Source organism: Pectinophora gossypiella, chromosome 8, assembly GCF_024362695.1.
Source record: "Pectinophora gossypiella chromosome 8, ilPecGoss1.1, whole genome shotgun sequence".
In the NCBI taxonomy this organism is placed as follows: domain Eukaryota; kingdom Metazoa; phylum Arthropoda; class Insecta; order Lepidoptera; family Gelechiidae; genus Pectinophora; species Pectinophora gossypiella.
The window spans coordinates 3,677,159-3,701,877 of record NC_065411.1 but is presented as its reverse complement, the minus strand read 5'-3'; the positions used below and the strand labels follow the sequence as shown (position 1 = coordinate 3,701,877).

The window sequence follows — 24,719 nt, the reverse complement described above, 5'->3', positions numbered from 1 at the left end:
CTTTCCATTTCAGAGTCTGAAAATGCTAGTTGCAGAATGGTCACGAAGCGGACATATAGTGTGGTGTAACACAAGGCAAGTGATTAAAGAGCAACTGAATAGCATTGTGGACGACCCCGTCTACTGTGATACGGACACGTTAGGGCTGTATTTAACAGGTAAATTATGTTCTTGAAAGTTTTTTCTCTTGTTTCTTCTTAACTAATTCACTGTCTGTTTTTCTAAGAAAATGTTACCTGTATTTTCTATTAGAACGTCGCTTTTAAGGGTATCTATGTTTTTAATATTGTAGGATATAAAAAGTATTATAAACTGGCGAGCACGTATGAAATTTTTGATGAGAATAGAAGAAGCGAAAGTGGTTTATCAGGATCGTAGTAAGAATTCCGTGGTCTTTGACTCTGTTAAATTAAATATGCATTATCATTATCAATCAACATTTTTTATTGCACAAAAACATAAACACAGGAATAGTACAGATGAATAACAATAAGCACAATAGGCTACGTCATCTTATATATTTGTATCTAAAAATAGTTTACATTTGAGAATATAAAATTTGATAATATAAAAATTGTTATAGTCAAGAATTTAAGTCAGAGAAGACCGAATGTGTCTTCGAAACTATCTATTTATACGTATTCTGCAAGCTTCATACCCAATATGACGATGGTACCTACGTTGAATGTGATTTCAATAGGTATTTTCAGACTAACAGCAATTTGTTCGCCAAATGGACAAACTCCAGTAATAAATTCATATTCGTAACAAAATTGGTAGTTAGAATTCCAAAATCTATTAAATATCCGCTATGAATTCGAACCGAATATTCGGAGCCGATTTATATGCAGGTATACACAACGCGATTAGAGCCGAGAGCGTTATAATCGTCGGTCATACATTTCTGTTAACAATTAAATGCAACGATACCCATTGTTCTCTGCATGTTACTATAACACTCGTGATTTTGCGCAACGCTTATAAAATAGAATAGAATAGAAATTGTTTATTATAAAAGGACGCCACACACAAAAATAAGACAATAAAATCGCTTAAAATTTTCACAGAACAATTACAAAAAAGGATATAGGATGTTCATTAAAATGATCGTAAGTTGGTGGTGGACGTCGTAAGATAAAAGGATCTCAGCCAGCTCAAGTCGCGGCGTGAACCACGACGCTGATATTATGTGGACCCTGTTGGGTGAGACACGAACATCGTGTTTCATTAATAGCAAAAAGATTATATATTACCAAATCACATAAACAAATATTATGGGAATCTACAAAATATCACATAGGTAGTTACTCGTGCATGCTTTCTATTGTTGTGTTAAATGTGGGTAGATAGTAACATCAAACAATGTTGACGGGTTTTCGTATCGGTTTACCTGTTACCAAAGCTTTTCCCAATTTCGTGGTTTTTGCCCTGTAATCTAATAAATAATGTAATGGAAAGGAAATATGGAGATAATTTAATTCTAACGTTGATTCGCGAGTAGTTAATATACACGGTGCGAATGTCTGTTAAGCCTTCTATCCATTAACGACCTCCGTGGTCCAGTTGTTGAGCGTTGAGCTCACGATACGAAGATCCCGAGTTCGAATCCCGGTGAGGACACATTCAGACGTGCTTCAGAATGTACATAGTAGTTATATGAGCCACGACAGGGGCTCATGGCGTTAACCCTGATACCAGGGTTGAAGAGGTTAGTCATCCACCTCACAACTCACACCATAGAGGATCAAATCAAAAAGCTACGACATCTGGCATCAAAACCCTTACTTAACTCTATTTATACAGCCCTAGTTCAGTCAATTATTATTTACTGCATCCCTGTATGGGGTGGTGCCTTGAAAACGAAATTCGCAGTAGCAGAAAGATCTCAAAGGGCTCTTCTTAAAGTTATGTATTTTAAGCCCCGGTTATACTCCACTGATCTATTGTACCTTGAATGTGATATATTAACAATTAGGAAACTTTATGTTCTATATATAGTTCTCAAAAGACATCAATCTGTTAAACCAGATCCCTCATATCTATTGAAAAGAATAAAAAGCAAAGTTATACAGGCTGCTAGGGTGAAAACTAGTTTTGCGAGACGACAATATGATAGACAATCTGCACACTTTATATAACCAACTCAATGAAAAACTAGAAATCTACTTCTTATCTAAATTCGAATGTAGAAAAAAGATTACTGCATGGCTCAAATTATTAGATTATAAGGAAATAGAAAAGCTTTTCGAATACTTGGTATAACACTTATCCCTAATTAGTATTAGTGTAGAGGACCTAATTAGTGTCCTTGACACATACATACACACACAAATACACATACACACACACACACACACACACACACACACACACACACACACACACACACACACACACACACACACACACACACACGTTTGTTTTCATATTTATTTTTCTTTATTGTTTACTTATAATACGATGTAGGTATACTTTAGGCTTTTGGTACCAACAAGTACTTATTGATATGGAGGAGCGTGACCTTCTGACACAGGTGTTTCACACTTACTAGGAGGTCACAACTGCAAATATTATTATGTACCATCTCTGTTAAAGAAATAAATATTTTTGTTTTTTTTTTGAAATCCATCATGGTATAAGAAAACCAGGCATGCTCAAAAGTGACTGCTAACATTTCAAGGTTAGCCCAGCTGACGTCATCGCAACCTGTGTTGCCATTTCGTAAAAATAAATTACCTACGACCAATGTTTTTATATTTACTTTGCAAGGAAATTTCAAACGTTTAGAAAAAGATTTACTTACAGGTTTAATGATTTTTATATAATGTGACAAGTAATTACATTAGTCAGTAATTCACTTAGTTTTCAATAATAAAATATACGTCCTTGGAGTGTTGGTACCAATTTAATGATAACACAGTGGTAACACTTACGTCATCAAAGGGCTAGGGCAATGGTGGCTTGTCATAGGATTGAGCATACCTGATTTTCTTGTAGCACGATATCCATCATAGGACTCTATCAAATATGCCTGTAAGTTATCTTCTGAATTGTGTTTTTTCTACCCCAATACCTAACATAAGCTTACATAAGCTCCTGACTATATTCACAATTGGACTAGTCAAATTAACATCCATCGCAAGATGAACCACGTTTCCACGCTTCATCCGAGCTTTCTATTAGATCTACGTGATAAGTGTCGGATATCATTCGACAGTAAGTATATACTCCTCCTTTTTGAAGTCGGTTAAAAAGTGTGTAAAAACGATAATATACACATTACATACATAACATAAACAGCCTATATAGGTCCCACTGCTATCCACAGGTCTCCCCTCAATCAACCGGAGGGGGTATGGAGCATACTCCACTGCGGGTTGGTGGAGGTGTTTTTACGGCTAATAGAACCATCTTACTTTTTCGGAAAAACAGGTGATTCAAGCCTGCAAAGTCATTACGATTTCTATAATGTTTCCATCGGCTAAACATTAATATTCTACATTTAAATCAGGGACATGAGACTCCCGATATTTCGACACTGCACTGCACTGCTGCTGTTTTTGTTTTTTTTTTTTTTGTTTTTGAATATCGGGAGTCTCATATCCCTGATATAAGCGCGGTATGAACCCGCAAACCTAAAACAATTTATTAATATTCTACTACAAGTACCTTAGTTACTTAAAAGAAACCCCAACACTGGAAATTGACAAATTACTTCTAAAAAAAAAGGATTTTTTTCAAGTTTTACATTCTACTTTCTTTTCGTTCTCTTATTCGGTTCTCTAATTTGGTAATCAGCATTTCTCGCTATACAATCCAGTTATTCTATCCAGCTATTCGTAGTTCGGTCGTGTTGTTGTTTACACAAATGTGCGAGTCCACAACAAGTCGATAGCAAGACGAAATTGAACGTCGCTTGTTCCGTCGTAAACTCCGAACGGGATTGGATGTGCATATAAACTTGGGACCGTAATTGTGGATTGTCATCGGATTTTTACCCTCTTTAAAATGACAGCACCTAACTATGTTCTCAAACGGGTTTGTTTTTGTTGTTTGACATTTTCCTTTGAAATTCGAAACTGGTTTTCTTTTTAATTAACTTCTACGAATAAGTTTTTGTAATTTTATATTATAATCATGAATAAAGTTGCCGTCGATTGCCGGGTTTCCTGATATTATAATTGTTTTCTTGTGAGAGTTACTGCTTCTTTATTGGTCGTAACGGTTTAACTTACAACTTATTTGTAGTTGTGATGTATTTAGTTAAGTATGTAGGTAATAAGAAATATGTTGGTTATTTTTATATGTGGGTAGTCTGTCTTCCGATTAAACGTGTGAACGAAAGGACGTGTTTTAATGTGTTCCTCAGTTATATTGGCTAGGATACCTGGATAGGCTACATATTTCACTTTGGTTCAGTGGTACACCGGCTTAATTCTCAATTAGGGAGCGCCGGTTCGAATCCCGGTACCGGATCTGCAGCATTGAGTTATTTTAACTGGCACAGTTGGATCGTCCATTATAGATGGCGATACGGTTCACCACCTGTCACGTTGGTCTAATATAAAGCTCGGTGAGGTGTGGGTACTTAGTCTATCTTGCGATGGATGTAACTCTGACTACCCCAATTGGGATATGGCTGCTTATGTTTTTATTACACATCTGACACTGCATACAAAAATCTCAATCTAATTCATAATATTGCATTGTATTTTGCAGGTATTTCCACCGTTGAGGAGCAAGTAACGACCAGTGATACGCAACTGTGAACCATGTGTTTATGTATTATGAATGTTTTTTTATTCAATACTTACTAAAACTGAAACATCCACTTTATGTTGGCAGGTGGTTAATTTGTCCAAGGTTGGCAGCGACCAAAAATGGAACTTGGACGCGTTAAGTTCAAAAGAAGTAATAGGCTTCAAAAATTACGACTTCGACTATACGTAAATGAGTTTGAGAGTAGCTACAATAAATACTCTTTTGGCAGAGTTTCTCAAAGGAGATCATCGGATTTCGGCCCAGAAGTCAAAGTGCCGGCCAAAAAATAATTTTGCTATATTCCGTTAGATATTATCTACCTGAGCATTTATTACTATGGCACCAAAGCTGTAGGGTCAATATCTTCGGTTTTATTCGAATTCAAAAAACTGTATTTTTCATACATTTTAAGTGCCGGCCAAGTAACAATAATGGTATATATCCTTAGAACTTATCCGTCTGAGCATTTATTACTATGGCACCAAAGCTGTAGGGTCAATATTTTCGGTTTTATTCGAATTAAAAAAACATGAATTTTCATACATTTTTGGTGAAAATGTGAAGTGCTGGCCAAGAAACAATATTGGTATAATCCGTTATAACTTATCCGTTTGACCTTTTATTATTATGGCACCAAATGTCTATGACCATTATTTTGACTTTTGTTGGACTTTACGTTATAGTTTCTGTGTGAAAAGTGCCGTTCAGCAAAAAACACATGTCAAAGCTATCGAGAAGATACCTGTAAACATTATTCACTATGGCAAAAATGTGTATGACCATTAGTTTGGCTTTTGTTAGATTAAAAAAAACTTGATTTTTGATTCATTTTGTAAAAAAATATAATATAACAGGCACGTTATGTAAAGGATCGTCAAAATGTTTATTACTATGGATTTAACGTCTATGACCACTATTTTGGACTTGATTCGATTTTTCAAAAATCTGGTGTTTTCATAGATACCTACACTTTGGCGAAACAAGTTTTTATCTGGTGATAATGGAACTATCTTGCTAAAGGCGTAATATAGTCGTCTTTTTGATACATTTTTATAAATTAAAAATAGGTTTGCGTTTACGCTTTAGAAGCTACTTTTTTTTAAGAAAAGTGTGTATACAAGGAAAATACAGTGGGGTGATAGAGGTACTACGTTATCGGCCGAGTAGCACCAGGACATTGTGATCGGCATACATGCAAAGTACAACTGCCCGACTCCTGTCTTCCCTAACAGCTACTTCAGACGTCATGCCAAAATACGAGTTTCGTCACTAGATGGCAAGCTTATCTTTGGAGGGTGGTAACCATCTACGGTCATAATAATTCAACCTAAACTTAGGCCGTAACGTTGAGTGGAATGCAAAAACTACAGCCAACGTCATATCTAAAATCAGATGGTATTAATATAGAAGTTCACCTATCAACACACAAAACAAATACACAAAGTATTTATCTGACTAATAACTAGTCATTGGGAAAGCTCTGCTTGTTGTCATTGTTAAAATGTATAAAAAAATAAAGATTTTAAAAAGTCCAATAAAAGCCAAAGTCAAAATAATGGTCAAAAATGTTTTGCGCCAGATTATTAAATGTTCAAAGTTGTATTAAGGGTCCTTTGTAATCCGCTGTATCTCAATTTTTGCCCAAAGCACTTTATTTTTAAACAAAATAAATAAGAAATCAAGATTTTCAAAATAAAATAAAAGCTAAACTAATGATCGTACACGTTTGGTGCTATATAAAAAATGTTAATAGGCATCTACTCGATACTGTGTACATGGTATTTTTGCTAGTCGGCACTTTTCACATTTGAACTAAAACGTAAATTCCAATAAAAGTCAAAATAATGGTCATAGATGTTTGGTGTCATATTAAAAAATATTGAGAAGCAACTATTAGACGGATTCGACGTATTCTTTTCGATTGCCGGCATTTTAACATATTAACCAAAACGGAAAGTCCAATAAACGTCAAAATAATGGTCATAGAAGTTTGGCGCCATACTAATAAATGTTCTAGCGGTCCTTTGTAATACGTCTGTATCCCCTTTTTCCAAACGGACATAATATTTTTTTTTACAAAATGTATGAAAAATCGTGATTTTTAAAATCCAATTAAAGCCAAACTAATGGTCATATACGTTTGGTGTCATAGTAAAAAATGATCAGAGCAATCTACTCGAAAGGTTCGACACATTTTTTTTCTCTGGCCGGCACTTTCAAATTTGGGCCGGCCAAAGTATGGAGAGCCGATGATCTCCTTTATAACAGTATCTAACGGCAGCGAACTCTCTTTTATTAAATATTATGTTGTTAACTTGTTAGGAATTGAGTTTGATTTTAGGATAAATTTTGAAGATTTTGTTATGCGGACGTTTTCAGCATCCAATCAGATACCATTGTGTAAATCTCGCGAACCAGCGATAATAATATCAACGGACAAATCTCCAAGGACTCACACCACTTTGAGAGACTCTGGTATATTTGAAGGATACGGTTTGACGTAGGATCGAGAAAAAAGTAGAGAACTCGAGGAGATCTTAGGCAAGCAGTGGGATTTTGCAAGTTAGGTATGATTATTGTGTAGCTCAGCTAGAAAAAGAAGTAGTGATGTCGCTGGTTCAAGTCCAGCACGGGCCTAAAGTAATGAATTTGTTTTGGAATTTGTATTAAGTCGTTATCATTTGAAAGAAAGGCTGACAACGGTAATATCGTTGCGTTCTGGTGATAATCTCGCAAGAGCCTTTTTGACAGATCACATTCAATTCAAAAGCCGTGCGTTAGCGTCGCAAAAACTTGAAAGTTGCTAGGTGGATTTTGTTGGAATTTATGTACAGTCATGAGCAATATCATGTACTTTCTTTAGAACCCTGTCGCACTATCATATTTGACATTTAATGAGACTTACGGTTTCATTTGTCAAAAAGTTAATATGACATGGTTTCAAAGTGTATACATATTAGTGCTCGTGACATAATACATATATGTATTTGAGTGTGTCCTTGGAAGCTTTAGATTCACAATTGGACACTGAATATTAGTTGGAACAACTTTACAAATAAGCAATGCTTATATAATTTAATAATTCCGTCCAATTATACCTTACGTCAATATGCGTGCAATATCAATGTGCTTTGATAAGAACTAATCAAATTAGTTACTTTTCAGTAAACGTCACAACGCGAAATTACTGGATTTTGTATGAAAAAGCACACTATGACGTCATAGAAAAACGTGATAAAATTACTGACTTATTATTTATTTAATTATTTATTAGCTAAAGTATATAATACACATGTAAACAGAATGGGAATCATTATGATAACTATTATTGCGTCTTTTTACTAAAAATCATAAACAAGTTAAATAGACAAAAGAAAATGCAATAAATATCTTATCTAATATTATAAATCAATAATAAATAATAAATAATCAATTAATATCTTATCTTATCTTAATGTTTTTCATCCGTTTTAGATCTGTCTTTATATAGTAAAATCAGAATTTCATCATTTATCTTTGACCTCTTATTAGGACCCAATTCAGCATGAACATTGTATCTAATTCAGTTCAATAATATCTAACGTATCAATGTGCTTTGATAATGAATAGATCAAAGGGTTAATTCATGTGAAATGCGTTATTCCTAGAATTCTCGCAATTTGATAATACCTCTAGAGAGAAGATGATCAACAAAGGTTGTCATTAGTTATAATAACTATCCTGTGATTGTATAGGTTACCTTATTATCAAACTTAGATAACAGTTAATACGTACTGGCCCCGATTCCCGCAGACACCTAATGTTTTTATTTTAAGTTTAAACTCGTCATTTTCTTATATATCAAAAAGGAAAAGACGAATGATTGACAACTGTTAATTTTAAAATGAATGAATAACCCGGGCGAATAAAATAGGCATCTAGCTGATATGCAACCCGTTTGACGTGTGCTGTCAACTTAATTCCGTCGGGCTATTGGCCAATGTAAAATTTTGGGAGGGTTTTTAAATTTCTGCCTAAAATTGACGTGTGTTCCATAAGTTTTATGCCTGTCGATTACCCGTCCGTTTCCTTTACGGCGGATAAGAAAATGACAAGTATCTATTAAATTAGATGGTGGACCAGTATGTATTGTAATAGAAATAATAAAAGACAATGTTTAGATCGAGTGCAAAAGTGTTTTATATTTAAAAATAATAAACTGACTTGTGACATTTTATGTGTACCTTATTCTTCTCTTGTGTGTGTTGTAAGACCAATGGCCGAGCTCATCAACTGTGTATTTCGTAAGTACTTAAGTAAAGTATTTCTTTCCTCTACAAATAACATCTTATTCATATTTATAATGTAGGTGTTGGTGGCGTTGGGATTACCATGGTTCAATTAATCCATTTTTCGAGCGCCCTTCGAAGTACGGATTATCTTACTTTCGGGTAATCGGGTGATCAGCCTGCAATGTAGGTACCTGTTTTAACGTCTCTTATTGTAGGTTGCCGCAGAGCCCTCAGCAGCGTTCCCTATTTGGCCGGCCAATTAGTTAAATGCCATCTGCGACTAATCAACAATAATTCACGCCAAAAAATACAATAACAAGATCTTGAGTTAAAAGTACGTCTATACGAAGTTTGCATATTTTGCGCATTTTTCTGTTAATTCATCATCAGCCGTACGACGCCCACTGCTGGGCATAGGCCTCCCCCAAGGATCTCCACGACGATCGGTCCTGCGCTGCCCGCATCGCAATTCTGTTAATTAATTGATAGTTTTCATTATTCCAAATTACATAAAGAAAAAGTTATAGAGACACTCAAAAAACATCCTCTTATTAATTTATTATCAAAGCAATTTCTTAGCGGCGCAAACTTGAGTTTATTATCTTCTCAAAATTATAACGCCGAGTACAAACTGGGACAAGCCTTGCGGGTTGCGGAGATTTCACAGGTTGCATTCTGGAATTACCTTACCTACATATTTCACCGGTTTGTTAACAATCCATCAATATGAACAAAGCAACTCGTTCTCGCATTAATTATGCGAATGGTAGGCATGTTGGAAATCTATGCCGGCGGCGTTCTCTGAGGATAATAATAAGAAAGACACAACCCTATTTTCGGATTAGCGAGGCTTAATCTGTCAATTATGTATACACGAAACGAAGGTAATAAAGTAAGCAGCTTTTTAAAATTAAAAATACAGAGTACTCATTAGGTTTTTTTTAAAATATCAAGAGAGATAATGAACACTAAGACTAAAGATTGAAGCTAATCCGCTTTATTACAAGATAAAAACTTAAGATGGTTATAACGCGAAAAAAGTAAATGGATTTTAATAGAACTAGGTATCTCACAAGTCATAATGATTCTGCGACACCAGGGGTAGGGCCGCGGAACTCCTTTAATTTTGTTTAATGTTAAGTACTTATTATTGTTATCTTTTATTCTTATTCTTATTGTATGTCTGGTTTAATTTCATCATTACCAGCCCATTAACGTCCCCACTGCTGGGGCACGGGCCTTCCCTATGGATGGATAGGGAGATCGGGCCTTAAACCACCACGCAGGCCCAGTGCGGATTGGTGGTTATTAACAACTGCTAATGCTTAATTTTAGTTTTATTTTTTTAGTTTATTAGTGGCTTAATTTAGTTTCTTGTTATATTTTTTCTTTTTGCTATACGCTCCCGGGTCCATATGTGGTACTATAATAATATTTATAACAACAGTTCACCATGTGGTGTGCAGTTAATACTTTGACTTTGTCTTCGTGTTGCGATCTATATTTTAAACTCGTTATTAATTTAGTCATCAATTTGTATTAAGGCGAATATTATAGTTATTAAAATACAAATAAGATCTGGATATTTAGAAATATTTTAGAACGAGAGCGTAGGGTGATATATGAACATGATAGCCCACAGGTTTAGCAAATGTATTTGCTGACAATTTTGCATTCGAAATAAAATATACATACATACATACATACATAAACTCACGCCCGTAATCCCAAATGGGGTGGGCAGAGCCACAAGTAATCAAAGACAACTTGCAGCCACTGTTGATACGACGTCCTAAGATGGATATGATGAACCTTATGGTGATATGGGATCAGCCTATCGGCCATAACATTAGTCCATCATGTTAGAGGACGCAATCCTTCTGTCGGTTTTTACGACATGCCCGGGAAGACAAGCAGCTGAACGTGTTCTATGTTTTTTATTTGCTCCCAGAACAGCATAGAAGCATAAACAAATAAAATATATATAAACTTTTTTTTAGACTTTTTAAAATGTCAATATTTAAGGTCAAACACATCAAGTCGGTGACCGGAGCGTCTTGAAGGCAATTTGTCGTCCAGATTTATAGAACACAAGCTCACAGCTATATCTCAGTTGGGGTAGTCAGAGGGACATCCATCACAAGATGAACTAAGCACCTACGCCTCACCGAGCTTTCTGTTCGAACAACGTTGGTGATGAGCCGTATCGCAGTTTATAAAATTAAGTTTTATAGAAGCAAAACATAAAAAATCCTCAAGCGCAAACAAAATCTATAAAATGTAAAAAGAAAGGTCTTGGTACTTACCTGATACCGCCGTCAACAGTTCACCCTGAATTAACATACTTATCTAGGCGTAGACACAAAGCTCTCTCGGGAAGATTGAGCCAAGTCTTTCGAGCAATATCTAACCAAAAGGTAATCTTATACAAACTAGGCTTCTTTTAGGATTTTATCTTATCTCAATCTTCTTCTTATCATGTGGGTTGTGAGGTGGACCAACCTCATGAACCCTGGTGTCAGGGTTATTACTGAACCGCCAAAGGTCCCTGAAATGGGTCATGTAACGGCTACATACTGACATCAGTAAGTAGTAACCGGGACCAACGGCTTAACGTGCCTTCCGAAACACGGATCATCTTACTTTCGGACAATCAGGTGATCGCCCAGTAATATCCTAACCAAACTAGGGATCACAAAGTGATTTTTGTGATATGTCCCCACCGGGATTCGAACCCGGGGCCTCCGGATTGTGAGCCCAACCACTGGACCACGGAGGCCGTTCAATCTCAATAAGAACTACTTAAAATGAAATTCAAGTTTTCATATTTGAAAATAAATGAGATTGTCAAGAAACTTTATTGTTTTATCTCGTACTATGTTACTGTATTTTTATTTTTCTAATCATGCCTTTAAAACAAGTAGGTATTGTATGTAATTAACAATATAATTGCAAAGATGAATATTAAAAAGCGAGGAATTTTCTAAGTTTGCTACTATTCATTAAAATACATTATTGGAATGTTTGGGAAAAATAATAAGTGTAATACTTTTCAGGAATGTTAGAATAAGAATTATTTTTATGATAAAATATCCCCGTGTGTGTTCGAAATATAAATTATATTAGTGATTACCGAACCATGTCCTTATAATATTATACAATGTTAGAAAAAGAACCAAAATTATACGAGTTACACATTATATAATTATGTGTTTTCTTTATAGAAGTCATATTTGTTATTACTTATCTTAACTCACAAACTGTACCTACCCCTTGGGAATTGCGAGACATTCCCGCCACAAGTATCCTAGGATTACTTAATGGGAGGTCTCGGCCACGATGTAACTAAATTTTGTGAAATAAAGAATATTTTATTTTTTTTACTTATTTTTTTTTACATTCACGTGCAAGTTTTACTACATTTTATTATCAATAGGAATATAGCAAGAGCAATGTAATATAAGTACTTACGTACTTACTGAAGTGAGTTTTGAATTAGCTCCCCTTAACAGCTATGTACGTATAGAGAAGTTCAAACCGCAATCACAGCTAGGACACTCCATACGAAAATCTCGTTCTTACCGTATGCAGCCTTACCCCGTGCGTGCGAGTGAGACAGATACATACTTGTAAATTAAAATGGCCCCATCGGGGGGTGAGGTAAAACAAACTCGCTCTAAACTCGTCTTGGTGCGGGGCGAGAGTGTCCCTTCTATACCTACGTAGGCAGTAGGTATAATTATTTATTCTATGAAGGGTCTTTTGACACGAGTGATAATATTCTAAAAACACCAAAGCAGACACAAATACTTAGAGATTAGGTATATGGAACCTACTTGGTTGCGGTCTGTCTATGTGGAAATCGTTTCATCCAAATGAGCCAAGCAGTTTAGGCATGAAAATACAGTTATGAATCTAAAAATACTATCTCCTATTTCATAATAAATAGCCTAACACTATTAATAATAACACACGCACACAAACACTACACAATTCTTGGCAACGTTTTCACAATGACGATTCAGTACTCCCTTGCGAGTACTTACATATCTACACAATTCACACAATATGACGTAAGTTGTGTAATGTATCAAATGCGTGGAGCTCGTCAAGTGTCACACGCCGTGTGATGCTCTGTCGCGGAGCCACCACCTCCAATTCAGTTGAAAACGATATAGATTACTGTACGTACCATGTACATAGTGTACGTGAAAAGATTTTATGTGTACGTGCTATAATTAGAAAGAAAACAACAAATTAAAGTGGCTTCGCTGGAGAGCATACTCCCCAGCGGAGCCACTCAGTTTGCATACTTCGAGATGTTTTCTTCCTGTAAATTGAAGTATAGTTTGATGTACGTACTACGTACATAGTGTACGTGAAAAGATTTTATGTGTACGTGCTATAATTAGAAAGAAAACAACAAATTAAAGTGGCTTCGCTGGAGAGCATACTCCCCAGCGGAGCCACTCAGTTTGCATACTTCGAGATGTTTTCTTCCTGTAAATTGTAGTATAGTTTGATGTACGTACTACGTACATAGTGTACGTGAAAAGATTTTATGTGTACGTGCTATAATTAGAAAGAAAACAACAAATTAAAGTGTATATGACGGCATGAACAAAACGTGAAGCGCTGAAGATTTTAAGAAACAATCTCCTTGCGAGAACTTTTTATCTATGCACAAACTACTAAGAGAACCTATTTCAGACGAACGTCTCTCATACAAAACAAAGAGCCTCAGAATTTAGAGTATGACACTTGATTTGACATATAAAATTATATTGCCACACGCAAAAATAATTGTGGGGTTGCCATAGTAATGATATGGCACGGCGTGGCAGTAGTGATAGCTTTAAATTATTTAGATTACTTTAAATTTTGATGACAAGGTTTATAAAAAAAGACTGCAGTTTACTTGTATAACATTTTATTTTTTAATTTTGTTTTATATTTTATGGATTTTTTTTCTGAAATAGAGCTTTATTATTATTATTTTAAATATGCCTTTTTGCATTAATGGCAAACTTTCCTCTAAACTCTCTAATCTAGAGACATCTGTACCCTTTAATATTTTGTTTATAATAACACTGCTAATCTTGAGAGACCCGGAAAGTTTTTAATAAAAATGTCTTTGTGCAATCCGCATGGCAAACACAATTGTTCCCAGTAGTCCTAAGCCTTCGCAAATTGTCATCACACAAACACTGTAACTTCTGCACTTCTAGAGTTCTTCCTAGCTCACTTTTAGGAAACTGGTGAAATATAGCGTCTTTTCGTCTTTTCGCTTACTTATCTTACACTCATACTGTATGGATATCACAGTTTTCTAGTTGAGAGGCTAACTACGGAATTTATTCAACGCAAATTTCACTCGATCACTTACATTTATAAAACTATAATGAAACAATGATTGATTTTGGATTTTGTTTGGTTAGGACGCCAGGCGGGCAGCGCTTGCCCTTGTGTCTATGTTTATATCCTAACCTAAGATTGTCCCAAGATGGCGGAAGATCGCAGAGGGGTGAAATGAAGTAGGAGAGGGGTGAAGTAGCTGTCATTTTCTAAACTCGGTACATTTGCGCTATGGTACAATTTTTTTGTATGAACATTTCCGGCCGTGTATCTATGACAGATTTGACATAAATTGTCAGTGCCGTACCGATCCGTCACCAAACCTTGTCATCAAAATTTAAAGTAATCTAAATAATTTAAAGCTATCACTACTGCCACGCCGTGCCATATCATTACTATGGCAACCCCACAATTATTTTTGCGTGTGGCAATATAATTTTATATGTCAAATCAAGTGTCATACTCTAAATTCTGAGGCTCTTTGTTTTGTATGAGAGACGTTCGTCTGAAATAGGTTCTCTTAGTAGTTTGTGCATAGATAAAAAGTTCTCGCAAGGAGATTGTTTCTTAAAATCTTCAGCGCTTCACGTTTTGTTCATGCCGTCATATACACTTTAATTTGTTGTTTTCTTTCTAATTATAGCACGTACACATAAAATCTATTCACGTACACTATGTACGTAGTACGTACATCAAACTATACTACAATTTACAGGAAGAAAACATCTCGAAGTATGCAAACTGAGTGGCTCCGCTGGGGAGTATGCTCTCCAGCGAAGCCACTTTAATTTGTTGTTTTCTTTCTAATTATAGCACGTACACATAAAATCTTTTCACGTACACTATGTACGTAGTACGTACATCAAACTATACTTCAATTTACAGGAAGAAAACATCTCGAAGTATGCAAACTGAGTGGCTCCGCTGGGGAGTATGCTCTCCAGCGAAGCCACTTTAATTTGTTGTTTTCTTTCTAATTATAGCACGTACACATAAAATCTTTTCACGTACACTATGTACGTAGTACGTACATCAAACTATACTTCAATTTACAGGAAGAAAACATCTCGAAGTATGCAAACTGAGTGGCTCCGCTGGGGAGTATGCTCTCCAGCGAAGCCACTTTAATTTGTTGTTTTCTTTCTAATTATAGCACGTACACATAAAATCTTTTCACGTACACTATGTACATGGTACGTACAGTAATCTATATCGTTTTCAACTGAATTGGAGGTGGTGGCCCCGCGACAGAGCATCACACCACACGCCGGCACTTACGAAACTCTCCGCAAGATCTTTGGAATTAGCCCTCTACTAATTAACATAAAGTTTTAACAGAGAACTTTTGGCAACACTAGCGTTGGAAAGCCGAAATTCTGCGAAATGTTTGAATATTTAGCAAGATTTTTTGGCTCGCAACACCGTTCGTTGATCTAGTTCATGTTACTTGAAGTTTGGGTTTAATTAATATGATAATGCTTTACATACATACATACAAAAACTCACGCCTCAAACCCACCGGGATAAGCAGAGACTATGGAATTCCATTTGCTTCGATCCTGTCTTGCTTCCTCCACATTCATCACTCGAGAAAAATAATAATATAAAGCATAAATGTTTGAGATAATGCTTTGTTGTAATAAATGTCTACTTGCATGCTTCTACTTATGCTCAGAAATTATGAGTGGGTTATTTTGATGCACAATATGTCGCAATGGTGTGGGCAGAACCACAGGTAACCAGAAGGGAATTTGCATCCAATTCTGATAGTCTCGAAGGCCGAAAACGGGCACTATGAACCGTATGGTCTCAGGTGATCATCTGACCATCTCCCGTATAGATCCACCCGTATAAAGCGCACACGATAATTCTGTCTGTTTTACGACTTACCCTGGAAGATAATGTGTTTTATTTGCTCCCAATCCAGCGTTCAAGTGATGTTTTAATACAATAATACTAATATGTACGGTCTTCTAGAATATCGATAGATTTCGCTCCAAAGTTTTTTTACATTCCCTGCATCTGTATTTAAAGCTCACTCGTTCAATTATTCTCTCTTATCGCGGCTAAGTAGCAACTTGGAAGTTTAAATCTCATGACGTCACAGTCACCAGCCCTCTGGCAGCTTTTACCGCGCTCCATCAAAACTTGGAGGAGTCTCTTTTGGAAACACTAAGTCACACAACTTAGGTTGGCAGTGTAAGTTATACCTAGTAATAGTAAGTTTCACTCTAGTTTAGTGATAGTGAAGCCACTCTCTGGGGGAAATCTTGCATCCAACTGGAATCCATATGTGTAGAAAGACTACCTTATACCAGACCGTACTTACTAATTATGCAAGTAACTCTGTGTGTGTATGTGTGTTGCCTTTTCGCGTCTAAAACCCTTGGTCGATTTGAATGAAAATTAGCACATAGATAGATCGAAACTCAGAGGTACTACACACACATAGTAGATACTGACTAGAATATTTCAGACAATATATTTGTAGAATACTAGTACCTGTGCAGGAGCTTAGCCAAGCAGCAAACGGTTACCAAAAACGACAAAATAAATAAAATGTTATAAAATGTATGAATATAATAAATGAGTATGAATATCTTTGTAAAAGATTAACAAGTATATTAATTAGGTCTTATTACTAATGAATAGCTTAAAGTTAGCAGGTATAATAATTTTATCCGTTCGCTTTTAATTAATTAACAAGAGTTAGATAAACGTAGTAAGTATCTAAAGAAAATCTTTTTTAAGTAAACTGAGAACCTATTAAGTAGCAACTTCTTTATATTATTATATAAATATATTATATTATTATAATGAATGGTACTTTCAATAGTCAGAGGGTTTTGCATAATTAATGTAAGTAATTTTAAAGTAAAGTATTCAGTTACACTCGTAAGTATTTAAAGAGATTAATTCTTAGGAGTCTACTCCAGCCAGGCTACATAGATCAATCAATCGATCAATAATACTTTATTGCACAGTGACATACAAAGGATATAAACACACTCATACACACACTACTGTTATCGCGGACTCGTGGATATCGATACTCTTATAGCGGTTATTATATTCCGCTGTCCATCGGGCTAGATGCGTCAAGGTCTCGGGTTTGCCGGTCAGATCGTGGGGCGTAACCATGGTAACCACGGCGTCGAGCAAGTTGGTGGGGAGTAACCATGGTATCCATCCGTAACCTTGACGCATCTAGCCCGATTGTTTATAGGTAATGTAATAACCGCTTTTGCATTATCGATATCTTACACCAGCGAAATTATACACAATATAATATGTACACAACACATATATCAGACCTATTACTTGGCCAAAAATAAAAAAGGCGCATTGTCTTAGATCAGATCCAGGATGTTTTAAAGTTCTCTAAATCTGCGAGCACGCATAAAGTATTTGATGAGGGTACAAGAAGCGAAAATGGTGTTTCAGGATCGTATTAAGTGGAATTCCGTGGTTTCAGCCAACCTCGTCGCGAAATAAGCGTGATCTGAAGTATGTATGTGTCTAATTGGCTATGTTAACAACTGATATTGAATATAATATTCATATCTGCATAAAGTTCTAATCTACAAAAATGAACTTTTAAATTCCAGTCTCGAACGCACACTTTTCACGAGTTGATAATTTGCCGGATGACCGTGGCAGCGGTTGTCTGGTCTGAGCAAATGAAGACGTCGATGAGAGCCGTTTAATTAACTTTAAAACGAGGCTGTGGCCCCAACTTCTACCGGAGTAGTCTCCTTGAAGAAATAATAATGAGTCGGCAGCGTCTACCAAGTTTTTCCCTCCCATTTGACATCTTTCAACGTCCATTACTCTCTTGGAGCTCAGCGTTTCTCTTAGGGTCAGCGCAGACCGAGCGGCAAAATGTTCACATGGTGTTCGAGCATTCTCTTGAATAATTAAAACACATAATAACTTGCAACAGTGTCGAAATATCGGGAGCGTCATATTCTTACTATAAACGTGGTAAGGACCCGTTATTATGTGTTTTAATTATGATAATAACCGCGTAAACTTAAAACAATGTATTCTCTTGAATGTTCGAAGCTGCGTAAGTCGGTGCGCAGTCGAGTAGTATCTATCTGCCGATGTTGATATGAGGAAATGTATATAATTATGGGAATTATAGAAAAAAAATATATATAAGCATGTTATATGCTGATCACCTAATTGTCCGAATTGGTGATTCATGTTTCGGAATGCACGTTAAGCCGTTAGTCACGGTTATTAGGTACTTCGATATGTACGACGTTCGTACGTAGTTGTTACTAGGGATGTAGCGGCTCATTAACAAACCCGAGGGTTGATGGGGTTGGTTATCCACCTCACAACCCACACGATAGAAGAAGATAAATGTATTCTAGACAAAATTTTGCTAGTGCGGGCACACAACAGCGCGCGCGGATCCACTTTGTCGCCGTTTTAAACAATTTTGCACTTATTAATGTGGAAATAGCACTTTTTTTTCAGAGTTCCTAAACATGTTCGCCCTTCCGCTGCTCTTGGTCTACATTGGCGCTTACTCGCTCAGTCTTTCTTGGAGCACAACACAACACATCTCTTAGCGAAGTCAATTAGCCATGCTTATGCTTACCTCGCGTTGTTATAACAGAGGATTCATGACGCTAGAATATTACCATTATGGCTAAACACGGTACGTCCATTCACAAGTTCAACTCGGATTACGAGTTAAAGACTTTAAAAGTTTTCTAATATTTCCGACATTAATTACTGTCTAAACTTTCTCGAAACTCAAAATGAATGAAGACCACACGTGTAATGTATCCACAGACCCGGGAAACGGTTCAAGCCGGCCGTGGCAAAGAATTTTGTTTACGATTTCATACAGAAACTCAAACTCATAAAATATCTTTTCAGTGCGTAAAATAATTACACTTTAAATCGTCAAGTTTTAACCGAAAACAAAAAGAAGGAGGTTCGTGGAAAGTGTTCAAACTAGTAGATAGCCTTAGTAGTAAGCTATAATAATAATTCATTAGCGAAGATATATTGGCATATTGGCTATATTGGCTTTCTGTATAAGTAGGTATGTTTCTGTGTATTTGTAAAGTTGTTATTATGTAATTGACAGCTGTTGTTCCTGTGAACATTAAATAAATAAATAGATTATATCACTAAGTTAGTACTAACAACATTAACAGTGTGTTAATTAGTAGTGGCTGCATTATCGGCTGTGTCTAGTCCAGTGATTATATGTGATTGATATATTATTGGAATTAATTGAAGCCTCCATCGCAATGCGATGATAATTGATATTAACTGATATTTGCAATTTTGTCTCGAAATTGTAATTTACATGGACATTCATACGTTAAAAAAGTTATTGAATGAAATTTCATGATAATTAGGAGATTAATTAGGTTTGGTATTAATTGTGGTTAGGTATTATGTTTATTGACATTAAGTATAAAATAATAAACTGATTTTTTTTACAGAAGCCGGGACCAACGGCTTTATGTGCCTTCTTCTTTCGTGAGGGTTGTGACTTGTGAGGTCTATGATTGACATCATTAAACACCCTGACACGCACACACACACGGACACGCACAGAAGATTTTTTATTTTTTTTGACGTGACTTATTGTAGATCTGCCCCAAATAGCATTAACTACTTGGCCGGATTAATGGGGAGTGCTGAGAGCTCTCACGCGACACAAAATTTTACACAACAGACCTGAGAACCCAGTTGGGCGCGAACCTCGGTTCAGGGCGTAGTCTGAGAGGATAATATTTGAAAGAATTAATCGACCCAAGTAGGTCGATAGCGATAAGCGCTGAATGAGGGGAAAATCGTCGATCACGCCGGCGGGGTCGTATTTTTGTATGACGCGCTTTTTCTACCAAGGATTCCGCCACTTCCACCAGTCACTTCAGTCAGTCGACTACTTGGCTGGACAAACGAGGAGGCTAATTCTCACCCGGTTAATGCGAGCTCAAATATTCGTGTCACGACCTCTTCAGTTATTATTCCCACTGCGCGGCATTTATCGCCGATGCTCAGGTTATAATGTTTCTCTTTATTACAAACATCAACAAACACGATAAGAAAATAATTTCTTCTAACAAAACTTCATTAACGCATTCATGTAGCTGTTATGAAGATTATTATATTCACTGCCTTAATAATAAAATAACTAAATATATTTCTCATGAAAATAACGAAACAAACATTTTATAGTAATGGATATTATACCCCCTCCGGTTGATTGAAGGGAGCAGTGGGACGTGGCTATATGTATAGGCTGTTTATCTTTTGTTATGTGTAAATATTTGTGCCAGACCCAGCTAGTTGGCCTGCTAGTTCCGCCCATATGCTACAGATGGCGCTACCGTTCAATAATGCACTCCTGAAACGCGCTAGAAAAGTTTACACAGCGCAGCGCATATATACCTACAACTTCCAACATGACACCGTTGGATCGTCGATCACTAGTCGGACTAACAAATTGTGGCTAGCGGGGTACTATGCTCTGTTCGGTACCACGAAAACATCCTTTGGCCGCAGCTCACCCTCGCCGCTAGACAAAGTTTTTTAATACCTAATAATTAATGTTCTAAATTCAAATTTGTAATTTAATTAAACTCGTGTTCTGTTAAACGAAATTCGGAAACTTTTCGATTTTTGAATGAGAAGAATATAAGTTCATCCCAGTTGGGGTAGTCCAAGGTGTTGGCATCCGCAACAAATAATATTTTGTGTTAATAATGTATCGTGTGTTAATAATGTAATAGATATTCTTAATAAAAGTGCTGTCATGATATAGCTGGATTGAGGATTATTTCCACTTATTCGTCAAAATAAGTAGGTAACTATCCATCTAAAAAGCAATATTGCTTTTTTAGGTGAATTTCTTAATGTGGCCTTTTTAACCCGTCCCACGATGCACTAAGTACGTACCCGCAAAGTGCCTTAACAAATGAAGCATAAACTATTATTTTCTTGAGAATTTAGTAGAATTACTGTCGTTTTCAGTTGGATTATCGACAGCCCCGTCAGTATCGCTCTCGTCAGCCAGCCATTATTGAGTAGCGGAGAATTATTAATAGGGATGTTGCTTGATGCTGGAGGAAATTCGCGCAAGTATTTATATCATAGATTTACTACTACACCAGTGCTCAAAAAGTGGGACGCAAAGTTAATGTTAATATAGCGATATTGACAGTACTTTACCCCAGTGCGCGATTAGGCGCCGAACTGGCAACACGGCGAAGTGTGTGGTAAAAACTTGCAAAAATAGAAGCTCGAAGCGAAAAAAGAAGGATGGAACATCGTATTTCTAATAAGTAATTACATTATGCATGTTATCATAGTATAAAAAAAATAATTTTCGCAGTAAAACGCACCAAAATTATTATTTTTTAGTTTAAAACCGACCGCGTGACGAAGCACCACGCGCTAATATGACGATAAGACGTAATATTCGATGCGTACTTTCTTAATTTGACACGATTTTATTGAATGTATATAGCGCTGTATACGAATTTAGCTAAACAAACGCCAAGTTTTCGCCTTACTTTTGTGTCAAGCGCTGTATCTACGGTAGTGGTAATTCAATGATTTATTTATATTAAGAAACCGCGGGGATGTCTCTCGTTACTGTCACTCCATCACATATAAAATTAGAAACTCGTTGTCTAAATTAGGGACTTTCCAATGGGCGTTCCCCAAAAACACGGTAGATGGCGTTGTTAAGTTTCTTCAGAAATCAGAATCATTTTTTCAACGTAATTATCATAAACGGATAAACCGGAGAAATATCATGGTGTTACGGCTGAGGAGAAGAAATGACAAGAAACTGCAACAGCAACTTCTTCGTTTCTTCGTCTTTCATTATGGAACTTTTATATTTGTTTTTGGGTATAAATGAAGACCCTTTATATTACGCCAAGGTACAATTACAACTTCCACCCATTATTATTCTGATCAAAATAAAGAGAAGCAATACAGGTAGCAACATCATTCTATTCATAATGTGATCCAAATATAATGCAGCTATTAATTTTATATAAGTAATTATGCTTCTGCCATTACATTACATTTTTGAATAATTATGTAAAAGAGTTCTCGCAAATACATTTATCTGATTTGATTTATGTTAAAACAAAATAGGTAAAGAATACCTAAACCAGTAGGTGCCAACCCTACGTAACAGGGTGCGCGCATCAAGACAATTTTCCATAACGTATTTTCGAACGCTCCATATTTTGGTAACTGCCGCGTCATCGCTCCATCGAGGACTTCCGAAATATACTAACATTTTACCTTTAAGTTTGGGGATAGTACACCCAATAGGATTCCGGTTTTTTGAACGTTTATAGATATTTTGTATTCTGTGTGCATGCTGAGATTAAGTACAATTTAACATTAATCAAAATTGTTATGGGCATATTGTCATATCCATCTTGGGACTTCGTATCAACAGTGGCTGCAAGTCGTCTTTGTTTACTTATGGTTCTGCCTACCCCATTAGAGATTACATGCATGAGTTTCTGTATGAATGCAAAATTTGCCTACGGATCTATGTTAATCTATTCACTTGGTGTTTGCATTTGACGATTGACTTAAAACTTATCAAATCAGTATTAAATTTTTCACTCGATTCGTTTGTCTAAGTTGCAGGTAAGTAAGTTATAAGTAACCTAAGGACGGTTTTTAACAGAAATATCTGTTTTCCAGACCTTCCAATACGAAAAGTAAGCCAGCCCAATTACAGGTTAGGTCACATAACCTCCTAAAACAGATATTTCGGGTATGTAGGTTTCCTCACGAAGTCAATGTAACATCTGTGACATGTGTCATCTCAATTTGGTCAATGTAAGTCAAATCAATCAATCAATAACGACATATACAAAGGACATAAACATACGAATAAAAATAAGCACAATAGGCGGCCTTAAGCAATTTCTGCCAGGCAACCTTAGGGTGAAAGAAGTTTATGCATTGGAGCACGGGGTGGTGCAATTAACATTGTAATGTTACCAACATAACTAAAAATACCGTAAATAAAAATATATGTAAATATACACACATACATTATGTACACACACACACACTCACCTCCAGGTCAGGTTCGTCTTCTAGGTCTTCCTCTGCCAGCCCTACCATCAACTTTCGTTTTATATACCGTTCAGAAGCTAAAATCTCACTATTTAATAACTAATAACACTACTAAATTAAGTATATTATTATAGACTGTAGATAGAGCTTACATGGAACAGATTAAAGAAAAGGTTAACGTCGTGTCTTATAGGGAAGTCAAGGAATTGGCCTTTGATAGACTGGAATGGAAAATGCTACACCGACAAGAATGATGATTATAGACTGTGTGTGTGTGTGTGTGTGGGTTCACAGTCACTGCAGTCCTGTGGTTCACCGTCTTGATTCTCATACGGGGAGCACCGGTACACCAGGTACCGGATATGCACCAATGACTTATTAATTTATCTTAAGTGCAGTGTTCACTAACACAGTTCGTTAGATCATTATAGCCGACGATAAGGCTCACCACCTATTAAGTTGGTCTAACTGAAAGCTCGGTGAGTTGTGGGTACTTTGTTGATCTTGCGATGGATGTACCTCTGACTAAGATATAGTCGTGTAGTCGTGAGCTTATGTTCTGTACAAAATCAACATCGCCCTAAATAAACGAATTCTGTCTCTATCGCTACAGAAGTTACTGACAAAAACAGAGAATACCCAAAAAAGGAAACAAAACACTATAATATCGTTCATGGGACGGTTAGGCTGCCTGTCCATTGAAGCGGAGCGAGCTTGCGGAGCGGTGGAACGGATAAATATTAACCAATAGGATTGCATAAAAACTCCGCTCAGCTGCAGTGGACAGAGATTGGTCAATCCTATTGGTTAATATTTATCCGTTTCACCGCTCCGCAAGCTCGCTCCGCTTCAATGGACAGGCAGCCTTACCTCGGTTTTTCGATACATATAAAAATTCGTGGCCCCACTTCGCGTTTCGTCTACAAGATAACCTTTCGCCTCGTTTCCGAAGAGCGTTTTACGAGGGTCCGACAAATCCCTGGGATGGTCCCGCGGTATCCCAACTTGCCGATTCCTGTCCCCCAACCCGATTTCAATTTACCCCTTCAGTCGTTTTGCTACCGAAATAATACCTAGTTTTATTTTTGCAAACAATCGGGCACTCTCTTTTACTGCGGCGATTGCTAACAAGTCAATCACAATCCTGCCGTAAAATGTCAAGGGAAAACGTGATAGGTGATTTAGGTAGCTTAGGTAGATACTAAAATTTTATATCACTGCCATTCTATCTCTTTC

At 36.4% G+C, this 24,719-nt stretch overlaps 1 protein-coding gene across 1 annotated transcript in view; it reads left to right on the top strand.

Moving 5' to 3' along the window:
* The window catches only part of LOC126368877 (sodium-independent sulfate anion transporter-like), a 59,933-nt gene extending 50,958 nt beyond the window's left edge, over positions 1–8,975 (top strand). The window contains exons 11-12 of the mRNA XM_050013081.1: positions 14–158; positions 4,720–8,975. Coding sequence (XP_049869038.1) covers positions 14–158; positions 4,720–4,769 — 195 coding nt within the window. The 3' untranslated portion in view covers positions 4,770–8,975. The remainder of the gene's footprint in view (positions 1–13; positions 159–4,719) is intronic.
* Positions 8,976–24,719: the final 15,744 nt, after the last annotated feature.